At 48.0% G+C, this 12,128-nt stretch overlaps 1 protein-coding gene across 2 annotated transcripts in view; it reads right to left on the bottom strand.

The window, feature by feature from the left end:
- CNTNAP1 (contactin associated protein 1) overlaps positions 1-9,051 on the bottom strand; it is a 412,393-nt gene extending 403,342 nt beyond the window's left edge. For both annotated transcript variants that reach the window (XR_004536808.1, XM_033918597.1), the window contains exon 1: positions 8,448-9,051. Coding sequence is in view for 1 of the 2 variants with exons in the window: in XM_033918597.1 (XP_033774488.1) it covers positions 8,448-8,523 (76 nt within the window). In the remaining variant the exon portion in view is untranslated. The remainder of the gene's footprint in view (positions 1-8,447) is intronic.
- Between the last annotated feature and the right edge of the window lie 3,077 nt (positions 9,052-12,128).

Raw genomic sequence — 12,128 nt, 5'->3', positions numbered from 1 at the left:
TCCCATCGGGGGTCGACTCAAAGCCTTTTACCCTCGCTGGGAACAAATCACGTCGGACGCATGGGTCCTTGGCGTGATCTCATCAGGGTACTCTCTCAACTTTCGGGCCATTCCCCCAGACAATCCACCAAGGAATTGCCCTCCCAACCGGACTCAGCTACCTCTACTCCTCTCCGAAGCTCGAGACCTGCTCCGCCTGAGAGCAGTGGAGAAGGTCCCCCCCGACCAACGGGGGAAGGGCTTCTACTCCCGCTACTTCCTGGTACCGAAAAAAACGGGAGACCTACGCCCAATACTAGACTTGAGACGCCTCAACAAATTCCTGGTACGGGAAAAGTTTCGGATGCTCTCACTACCAACACTCTACCCCCTGATCGACGAGGGCGACTGGCTCTGCTCCCTCGATCTCAAGGAGGCGTACACACATGTCCCAGTGCACCCCGCTCACCGCAAGTTCTTGCGTTTCCAGGTAGGGGACTGGCACCTACAATACCGAGTCCTCCCCTTCGGACTAGCATCATCACCTCGGGTCTTCACCAAGTGCCTCGTGGTGGTAGCAGCAACCTTACGTTCCCAGGGCCTCCAGGTATTCCCCTACCTGGACGACTGGCTAATCAAAGCCCCGTCCAAGGAAGGGTTATCTCAGCGACCCAACAGACTATTACCTACCTACAAAGTCTGGGGTTCGAAATAAACTTCCCAAAATCTCAACTACGCCCCTCGCAGTCCCTACAGTTCATCGGGGCCACGCTGGACACGGTTCGCCTCCGTTCCTTCCTCCCCCCTCCGCGCTTGGAGGCGTTAGTAAGTCTGAGCCGAAGGATCTCTCGGCTGACCTCAGTATCAGCCCGACAGATGATTGACCCTCCTGGGCCACATGGCCCTCCACCGTCCATGTCACACCCTTCGCCCGCCTCCATCTGAGAATCCCTCAATGGACCCTGGGTCTCAATGGCGTCAAGACCGGGACCCGATCGACCGCTCCGTGACAGTGACTCCTTCATTGCAACGATCGCTCCGCTGGTGGGCCGACTCTTCAAATCTTTCCAAAGGTTTGCTCTTCCTCACCCCACCCCACAGCAAGGTACTCACCACGGACTCGTCGGAGTACGCTTGGGGAGCCCATCTGGACGGCCTACGCACCCAAGGAATGTGGTCAGCACAAGACCGTCGCTGCCACATCAACGTGCTAGAACTTCGGGCCATCTACCTCGCAACTGTAGCCTTTCAACATCTGCTCCGCGACCGAGTGGTTCTCATCCGAACCGACAACCAGGTAGCGATGTACTACATAAACAAACAAGGGGGTACAGGGTCTTGGCCCCTTTGTCGGGAAGCCCTGCGCCTCTGGAAATGGGCAATCTCCAACAACACCTTCCTTCGGGCGGTGTACATACAAGGAGAACAAAACTGCCTGGCGGACAGACTCAGCCGCCTCCTCCAGCCACACGAGTGGTCACTACACTCTCAGGCACTACGAGGAGTGTTCGAACGGTGGGGGACGCCTCAAATAGACCTGTTCGCGTCCCCTCACAATCACAAGCTACCTCTCTTCTGCTCCCGGATATACTCCCCGGACCGGCTCGAGGCCGACGCCTTCCTCCTCAACTGGGAGGGAAGGTTCTTGTACGCGTTCCCGCCGTTTCCTCTGATACTGCGGACGCTTGTCCACCTGAAAACAGTACAAGCCACCCTGATCCTGATTGCCCCTCGCTGACCACGCCAGCCGTGGTTTTCCCTGCTACTTCAACTCAGTGTCAGAGATCCACTGCCTCTGCCTCTGTTTCCCTCTCTACTGTCACAGGGTCAGGGTTCACTGTTACATCCCAATCTTCAGTCTCTTCATCTGAATGCTTGGTTTCTCTCCCCCTGACTGCTCTCCCCGTGTCTCAATCAGTCAAGGAGATATTGGAGGCCTCCAGAAAAACCTCAACGAGAACCTGCTACTCACAAAAGTGGACCAGATTCTCAACCTGGTGCTCCTCCCACAGCCAGGACCCGGTGTCGGTCCCCGTCCCCCTGGTCCTTGACTATCTACTTCAACTATCTCATTCCGGCCTAAAGACCAACTCCATTCGAGTACACCTCAGTGCGATTGCGGCCTTTCATCAGCCCCTGGAAGGGAAAGCCCTCTCGCTCCATCCCTTAGTCACTCGCTTCATGAAGGGTCTGCTAAACGTCCACCCCCCTCTCAAACCTCCCCCGGTGGTTTGGGACCTTAACGTGGTTCTGGCTCAACTAATGAAACCTCCATTTGAGCCATTAGACAAATGCCATCCAAAATTCCTCACTTGGAAGGTAATTTTCTTACTCGCGCTCACGTCCGCACGGCGGGTTAGTGAGCTACAAGCACTGGTAGCGGACCCACCCTTCACGGTATTCCATCACGACAAGGTGGTACTCCGCACCCATCCAAAGTTCCTACCTAAAGTAGTGTCTGATTTCCACCTAAATCAGTCCATCGTCTTACCCGTGTTTTTTCCCAAGCCCCACTCTCACCCAGGAGAAGTGGCGCTCCACACTCTTGACTGCAAAAGAGCGTTGGCCTTTTACCTCCAACGCATTCAGCCACACCGGAAAGTCCCACAACTGTTCCTGTCCTTCGACCCAAACCGGTTAGGCCACCCAGTTTCCAAACGCACCTTATCCAACTGGTTGGCCGATTGCATCTCCTTTTGCTACACTCAGACTGGTCTCGCGCTGCATGGTCGAGTAACGGGACACAAAGTCCGAGCGATGGCAGCCTCCGTAGCCTTCCTCAGGTCCACACCTATCGAGGAAATCTGCAAGGCTGCCACGTGGTCTTCGGTTCATACCTTCACCTCCCACTACTGTCTGGACTCCCTGTCCAGAAGCGATGGCCGGTTCGGCCAATCGGTATTGCGAAATCTATTTGCTTAAATTGCCAACTTCCCTCCATCCAACCAAGCAATTGTTCGCCCCTTGAATGTAGACAACTTTGAGGAAGGTGTTGTGATAGTTTGCCCAGGTCCAAACCTTCAGAGTTTCTTGTCAAAGGGAGGAAGATCCTGTCCCTCCCTGTTTGTTGACATAGTACATGGCGACTTGGTTGTCTGTCCAAATGAGGACCACCTGGTCATGAAGATGTTGAAAAGCTTTAAGAGCATTGAAGATTGCTCTGAGTTCCAACAGATTGATGTGGCACTGATGAACTGTACTGGCCCAGTGGCCTTGAGTACGGAGACCATCAAGATGAGCGCCTCAAGCGTAGGTCGAGGAATCTGTTGTGAGGACCTTCTGATGAGGGGGTGTTTGAAACAGTAATCCTCTGGAGAGATTGGAAGAGAGCATCCACCAGCGGAGAGATTGTCTCAACGAAGGAGTGACTGCAATGTGTCGAGAAAGTGGGTCGCAAGCCTGCATCCACTGAGATGCCAGGGTCCACTGAGGAATTCTGAGGTGAAGTCTGGCAAAAGGAATCACATATACTGTGGAGGCCATGTGACCTAATAGTACCATCATGTGTCTCGCTGAGGTAGAAGAGCGGGAAGACACTGCATGACAGAGTTGAAGGAGAGCTTCCAGACGTTGTTGCGGAAGGAATGCTTTGAGTTGGATAGTGTCTAGAACAGCTCCGATGAATTGTATATTCTGAGAAGGCTGAAGTTGTGATTTGGGAAAGCTGATTTCGAATCCCAAACTTTGTAGGAACCACCTGAGATGTTGAATCTTTGATGAGCCAGTCGTCTAGGTAGGAAAATACCTGAGGACCATGGTTCAGTAGAGCTGTTGCTACCACTACCAGGCACTTGGTGAACACTCTGGGAGATGAAGCCAGGCCAAAGGGCAGCACTCTGAATTGATAATGCAGATTCCCTACCCGAAATCTGAGATATTGGCGGTAGGCTGGATGAATGGGAATATGAGTATCGTTCTGATCCAGAAGGGGATAAAAGGACGCCAGGGACAACATTTGAAATTTTTCTTTGACTAAAAATTTGTTTAGAGCCCTGAGATCCAGAATGGGTCACAGATCGCCCGTTGTCTTCAGAACAAGGAAGTAACAGGAGTAAAATCCCCTGTTCTGCTGTTCCAAAGGAACTGGTTCGATGGCACGGAGACAAAGCAGAGCTTGAGCTTCCTGAAGGATAAAGTAGTATATTAGTTGTGTTGATAAAAATTTATAAACAAAGCCCAGCCAGCTGACCATCTCTTTCTCTAGTTCAGCAGTCAGAACTTTGATTTATAAGGAAGGAATAAGCTAAATATTGCAGTACTGAGGCTTATATGGATGCTGCAGGGACGGTGACGGGGCGGTGAAGGCGATGTCTTAGCTTTTGTGTTATTGTACATAACTATTTAAAAATAGGGTGTATTTACTGAGGTGACTTAATAGCTGTTTATTTTCAGGAAATTATCTCTGTATCTGAGAGGTGATGAGGCGGTGAAGGGAATGGCGGTGATGGGACGGTGGGCCGGGGACGGGGCATTGACGGGGACAGATTTTTTCCCCATGTTATTCTCTAATTCGAGGCAGCAGAGAGCAGGGCGTGCAGAGAGCAGTGCTTCAATGGAGCTGGACGTAAACTCCCATCAGAACAAAGTTAGTTTTTTAAAAGTCTAGAACAGTTATTTTCTTGAATGTTTCAATCATGTTCCCTCTCAGTCACCGCTTTTCAAGGGAGAAGAAGCCCAGTTTCTCTAATCTCTCACTATACAGCAGCTCCTCCAGCCCTTTAACCATTTTAGTCGCTCTTCTCTGGACCATTTCGAGTAGTACCATGTACTTCTTCTTGTACGGCAACCAGTGCTGGATGCAGTATTCCAGTTGGGGGCGTACCATGGCCCGGTACAGCGGCATGAAAACCTTCTCTGATCTGTTTGTGATCCCCTTCTTAATCATTACTAGCATTCTTTTCACCACTCCCACGCATTGCGCTGACGGTTTCATTGACTTGTCAACCAGTACTCCCAGGTCTCTTTCCTGGGAGGTCTCTCCGAGTACCGCACCAGACATCTTGTATTTGTGAATAAGATTTTTGTTACCGACATGCATCACCTTACACTTATCTACGTTAAACCTCATTTGCCATGTAGCAGCCCATTTCTCGAGCGTGTTTATGTCACGTTGAAGGTCTTCGCAATCCTTCTGCGTCTTCATCACTCTGAATAACTTCGTATCATCCGCAAATTTAATCACTTCGCTCGTCGTACCAACTTCCAGGTCATTTATAAATAGGGGCCCAAGCACCGAACCCTGTGGCACTCCAAGCGTGACACTTTTCCAGTTCGAGTATTGTCCATTTACCCCCAATTCTGTTTCCTATCCGCCAATCAGTTTTTAATCCACATGAGGATTTCGCCCTTGATTCCATGGCTCGCAATTTTTCGAAGTAGTCATTCATGCGAAACCTTGTCATAAGCCTTCTGAAAATCCAAATATACAATGTCGACCAGCTTGTCCTTGTCTATCTGTTTGTTTACTCCCTCGAAGAAGTGCAGCAAGTTCGTCAAGCAAGATCTTCCCTTGCTGAAGCCATGCTGGCTGGTCCTCATCAGATCATGTCCGTCAAGGTGATCAATGATGCGGTTTTTATCAGCGCTTCTACCTTCTTTCCTGGCACCAAGGTCAGACTCACCTGCATATAGTCTTGACATCAGTTAGTTAATAAGAGTTCCACTTCATGTGGGACCGAGGGCCCTTCCTCACTAGTAAAGCTGCCAACAACTGTTTTTGAGGCTTTTTCTCCACTTTAATGGTAGTCTAATATTGAACAGTGCCGGGCCACCTATGAGACACTGTATCTTCATTATTTTGTTATTGGATTTACAGTGTTTTTTTGATTTGCTAATTTTTGCGCAAGGATAGAAATCACTAATGTAATGTAATTTATAGAATTTCCCTCTTAACCCTCCATTGCCTGAGATAGAAATTTAGAGGTTCTTTTACTAAACTCAGCTAAAGAGCATGTGCTAAGTGCCATATGGCCCACTGGTCTAAAATAGGATGTGCCTTAGGTCTAGATTCAGTAAATGGTGCCCAAATATGGGAACCAAAATAAATCCATGCCGAGCACTATTCTATAAATGGCATGCCAAGTTGCGCACCATTTATAGAATAGCCCTTAAATCTGATTTCTGCACCTAACTTTGGATGCGAGCATTTACACCAACTAAAACCTAGTGTAAATCCTGCGCACATTTTTAGCGATTGACCATGATCTGACCATGCTCCGTCCATGGCCATACCCCTTTTGAGTTGCGCACTGTGTGGATCTTTGTAAAATAGCGCTTAGCAAAATATGCACATAAATCCTAATTGGAGACAATTAACTGCTATAATAGGTTGCTAGTGCTCAAATATTGCTAGCTAACGGCTCATTAATTAAGATGTTGCACATGCAGTTTTTGACATCATATATAGAAACCTGGGTGTTAGTGCATGCTAAGCTTTAGAAAAAGGGCCCCCAAGAGTGTAAGCCCTCTGGGGACAGAGAAATACCTACTGTGCCTGAATGTAAATTGTCTTGAGTTACTACTGAAATGTTGTAAGCTAAGTGCAAGAACTATTTATGATATTCAAAATTATCTGTAAAAAGATGTCTCCTTATTTGTATTCTCCAGATGATCATTATATTCCTAAATGCAATTTGCAGTCTTCTGGTTAGGCCTTGCTACAGGTTCTAGGGGGTATTAGGCTGATGACTGCCCTGTCACAAGTATTTTCCTGTAGGGGTCCATCCCTTTGGAATCTGCTTCCATATGCATTGAAAATGGTCGACTCTTATTTTATTCCACATTCTAAACCAAGGGTAAAGTAGTATAAATGATAAAATAAATAAAATTAGCAAATAAATTAGACCACCTCAGCAAGAATCTAGAATGACTATGCCAAAATGGGGGGGAGGGGAAATGGAAACATGCTGCACTTTGTCCCCCACCAACAGAGCAGAGCTGGTGGGCAGAGCAGTGCGACCAGCTTGAGCCCAAGCCCCACCAAATGCAGTGCAAGCACAGCCATCAAATGAAGAAGCATTGCTGGCAGGAATCCCAGGCCCCACCAGCTGGGCAGGGCAGCAGAAGCCAGTGCCATGATTCCCCACCACTCTTCCTCTTTCTCAATGCCAGAACTGCAAGCATAATCAAAACTTGAAGGCATTATAAACCATCAAATTCTATATGCATTGTCACCCTCTGATCATCCATCCGTGCCTCTCTTCTCACTTGTTTTCTAGAGACTATCATTGGAATGATTTTCTGATTCATCTTTATTTCACTCTGTCCTGACCTGATGAAAGAGGTCTTAGCTCCCACATGGTAGTCAAAAAATGTAGATCATCTATTTTTTTTAACTGTTTTTAGTTATTAAATAGAAAATAACTGCCAGGTGAACAGACAAAAATTCTGCACTCCACAAGCCATGCTACCCAATGTACAGGAGAAAAGAGGATTCAGGGTTTCTTTCTGATTGCAAGGCCAGCAGAATCAGAAATCTGTAGAAGTAGGAAAAACCTGGCAGAGACTGGTAATACCATAGCCAAGACATTTGTAATACCATAGCCAAGTAAATATATGTATGCCTAAAAATATAGCAGAACTTGTACTTAAAATCTCAGATACAGAGATCATTTCCTGAAAATAAATAAAACAGCTATTAAGTCACTTCAGTAAATACACCCTATTTTTAAATAGTTATGTACAATAACACAAAAGCCAAGACAGAACAGCTTAGACTTCCTATGAGCTACTACTCTATTTTAAAAGCCCCAAAGAAAAGGCCAAAGACTGGCAAGGTGATGCAAAACTAGAACAAACAAGGTTATCAGATCAAGTTTAGTGCTACTCTTGCAGTATAATGCCATTCCTACCATGCGAGGCAGCAGCCCACCCTTCCAACCTATTCACAGGCTAATAAAAACTTAACACAGCACAGGTATCACTTAGAAGTTATCACACCCTGAAAAGAATCTGCGGAAATAAATTAAGAATTGAAATAGATTAATATATTAAACATCATCCGTGCAAATATGAGCATGACATTGGAATCCTGTAAATACTCAAAGACCTTCCCTAAATCCTCAGCTACCTAAACCAGACCGTCTCAGGTCACCCAACTCGTAGCATTTCAAGTGGGATTGCATCAAATTCCTCATCACAAAGTCAAATTTTTGCACTGCCCTCAATTGATCTCGTATTTTAGAAAAACGGTGTGCTGGTTTAAACGAAGAGGGATTCAGTGGGGAGTTGGGATTATTTGCCGGAGGCTCAGTACTGCATTGCAGCGCAGGACTGCGAGGATGCAATGAAAAAGTGCTCCGGCATAAACTTAGTTTCTCCCGTCAAGGTTGGAAGTTGCCAGTGAAGCCGCAATGCAGATGGGCAGGACCAGCCCCAACACCCGGCCCGTGCCAAGCTTCTGTCTCACACAACTCCACCCCCCCCCCCCCCCAAATAATACTAATAATAATGTGTCCAATTTCACTTACCCGCCACACATAAGTTTGTAAGGAGCAGGATCTTAACCCAGGCTAGAAAGACGAGGTAAAAGAGGGGTTGTCCCATAGTTTTCTTTTAGGGTTGGTTTTTGTTTTTTTCACTCTCTCCCAGTTCCTCACAGCTAATTCCAGGACATGGTGTCAGTCAGCACAGGATTTCCACAGAACTCGCGCCAGCTCCACGCGCTCTTGCCACCGAAGAGGGGAAGCTCGCGCCAGCTCCGCACTCCCCCCTCGCAGGTGAGATGGTCTCTACTGCAGACGGCGGGTGCTCGCGCCACGTCTCGATGATGAAGAAGAGCGCGTGTGAGCTGTCCTGTCCCCAGACTTTCCGATGTCCTCCTGCCCTGCCTTCCCGGCGCCAATGCTGGAATGGGTGGATCTGCTGACGTACTGATGCCCCCCACTGGGACGAGGAGGATCGCTGCAGCCCCTCTTTTGGCTGGATTGGGCGAGAAGATCAGTGCTGGACGTCTATCTTGCAGGGCCGCTATTTTTCCATTTAAATCTAGGAGATCTCCCTATAAGAAGTTCTACCGAGTGAAGTCTTCCTTAGTATTAAAGCACACCTAATTAAAAAGAAGTAATCTGCAAGATCTTGTTCCTTTCCCCTCCAGCTCATTCCACATCTGTCTCATTTAGCTCTGTGTGTGTGCAAGGACACACTATGGGCTAGATTCACAAACCTGCCCAATCAGGACCTCTCTAATATGCAGATGGGGTGATTTTCCGGCACGGATCGCTGGTGTGCACATGCTTCTAAATAAGACCAGTCGGAGCTGCAACTTTTTTTTTTTTAAGCTTTTTACTTTTTTTTTTACTTTGTAGCCTAGCAAGGCCATGGTTTTAACCCGCTTTAAACCTGCGGGTTAAAACCACAAGCTGACAGTGCAGGGAAGGGCAGGAGAGATTCGGGGCGACAGGCAGCAGAGATTCGGGGCAGCAGAGAGCAGGGCTTCAATGGAGCTGGACCTAAACTCCCATTTGAACAAAGTTAGTTTTTTTAAAGTCTAAATAGTGTTCTTCAACCTTTTTACACCTATGGACCGGTGGAAATAAAATAATTATTTTGTGGACAGGTCCGCAGACCGGCAGTTGAAGAACACCGAGCCAAGTTGTGGGATAGATCCTGACCATCTCCGCCCCAGACCCTGCCCCCATAATAGTTCTAATTATAACACAATTTTTCCATTCATTTTTCATATATATACACAATATAATCTTATTAACACATAATGGTTAACCACAAAATTAAACTACACAAAGCTATATTCCTAAATTTGCCATTTGTGATTACATTTGTTTCTTGCATCAATAAAAAAAACTACACAAAGCACACTGTATGCTTCTCAGCATTCATTCCTACCAGAAAACAGATAACCTCTTTGCAAATACAGGACCAAAAACTAAAAGTACTAATATATACAAACAAACCCGAAGATGCAAGACTCTGCATGCAGTACAACCCCAGAGAAAAAGAAATGCATTTCTTCCTGAACAGTGCAAAATACAGGCAGCAGATGCATGGGCCGGCCATGTGGACCGGCAGCAAATTTCTGTGGACCGGCACCAGTCCACAGACCGGTGGTTGAAGAACACTGGTCTAGAACAGTGTTTTTCAACCTTTTTACACCTGTGGACCGGCAGAAATAAAATAATTATTTTGTAGACTGGCAAACTACTAAGACCGAAATAAAAAAACACATTTCCGCCCTGTCTCCGCAAAGCACAGTTACTTACCATAACAGGTGTTATCCAGGGACAGCAGGCATATATTCTCACATGTCGGTGACGTCATCTACGGAGCCCCGATGCGGACAGCATTTCAAGCAAACTTGATTGAAGATTCAAGCTTGCTGTGCTGCACCACGCATGTGTGCCTCCTGCTCCACTAGATGGCGCATCCCCTCCTCGTGGTCTCCAGTTCACATATCCAGCAAAGAAGCCAACCCCGGGGAGGTGGGCGGGTTGTGACAATATATGCCTGCTGTCCCTGGATAACACCTGTTACGGTAAGTAACTGTGCTTTATCCCAAGACAAGCAGGCATGATATTCTCACATGTGGGTGACCTCCAAGCTAATAACGAAGGGGTGGAGGGAAGTTGGCAATTTAAGAAAACAGATTACGTAACACCGATTGGCCGAACCGGCCATCGCTTCTGGACAGTGTATCCAGGCAGTAGTGAGAGGTGAAAGTATGAACCGAAGACCACGTGGCAGCCTTGCAATATCCTCAATCGGCGTAGACCTGAGGAAGGCTATCGAAGCTGCCATAGCTTGGACTTTATGTCCCGTAACTCAACCATGCAGCGCGAGACCAGCCTGAGCGTAGCAGAAAGAAATACAAGCAGCCAACCAGTTGGACAGGGTGCGCTTGGATACTGGACGCCCCAATCTGTTAAGGTCAAAGGACAAAAACAATTGGGGGACCGTCCGATGAGCGTGAGTGCGTTGAAGGTAAAAAGCCAACGCCCTCTTGCAGTCAAGAGTGTGGAGCGCCACCTCTCCAGGATGAGAGTGGGGTTTGGGGAAAAACACCGGCAAAATGGACTGGTTGAGATGAAAATCAGACACCACCTTAGGTAAAAACTTAGGGTGAGTGCGGAGGACCACCTTGTCATGATGGAATACAGTGAACGGTGGGTCCGCCACCAAGGCTTGCAGCTCACTAACTCTTCGAGCAGACGTGAGGGCAAGTAGGAAGATCACTTTCCAAGTGAGAAATTTAAGATCCATAGGCTCAAACAGAGGTTTCATGAGTCGGGCCAGAACCACATTCAGATCCCAAACCACAGGAGGCGGTTTGAGAGGAGGATGAACATTCAAAAGACCTTTCATGAAGCGAGAGACCAAGGGATGGAGTGAAAGAGCCTACCCATCCAAGGGCTGATGAAAAGCCGCAATTGCACTAAGATGTACTCGAATGGAATTGGTCTTTAGGCCAGAGTGAGACAAATGAAGCAAATACTCCAGAACCAAGGGCACCGGGATCGACACCGGGTCCTGGCGATGAGAGGAGCACCAGGACGAAAATCTAGTCCACTTCTGGGAATAGCAGAGTCTGGTCGAGACTTTCCGAGAAGCCTCCAGCACCTCCCTGACCGACTGAGACACAGGGGAAGAAGTCAAGGGGAAAGAAACCAAGCAGTTAGATGAAGAGACTGAAGATTGGGATGTAACAGTGAACCCCGACTCTGAGATAGCAGAGAGGGAAATACAAGCAGAAGTAGAGGTTCCCTGACACTGAGTTGAAGTAGTAGGGAAAACCAAGGCTGGCGGGGCCATCGAGGAGCAATCAAGATCAGAGTGGCCCTCACCGATTTCAAATGATCCAGCGTCCTCAGAATCAGAGGAAACGGTGGGAACGCATAGAGGAATTTCCCCTCCCAATCGAGGAGGAAGGCATCGGCCTCGAGACGGTCCGGGGAGTATATCCTTGAACAGAAGAGAGGCAGTCTTTGATTGTCGGGGGAGGCGAACAGATCTATCTGGGGAGTCCCCCACGTGTCGAACACCTGTCGCAGGACCTGAGAATGCAGGGACCACTCGTGTGGCTGGAGGAGGCGGCTGAGCCTGTCCGCCAGGCAGTTTTGCTCTCCCTGTATGTAAACCGCTCGAAGGGAAATGTTTTGGGAGACCGCCCACTCCCAGAGCCGTAAATCCTCTTGGCA

The sequence above is a fragment of the Geotrypetes seraphini genome, chromosome 13 (genome assembly GCF_902459505.1).
Source record: "Geotrypetes seraphini chromosome 13, aGeoSer1.1, whole genome shotgun sequence".
Taxonomy (NCBI): Eukaryota; Metazoa; Chordata; class Amphibia; order Gymnophiona; family Dermophiidae; genus Geotrypetes; species Geotrypetes seraphini.
Note: the sequence above shows the minus strand (reverse complement) of the source record. Positions and strands in the feature narration are given on the sequence as shown.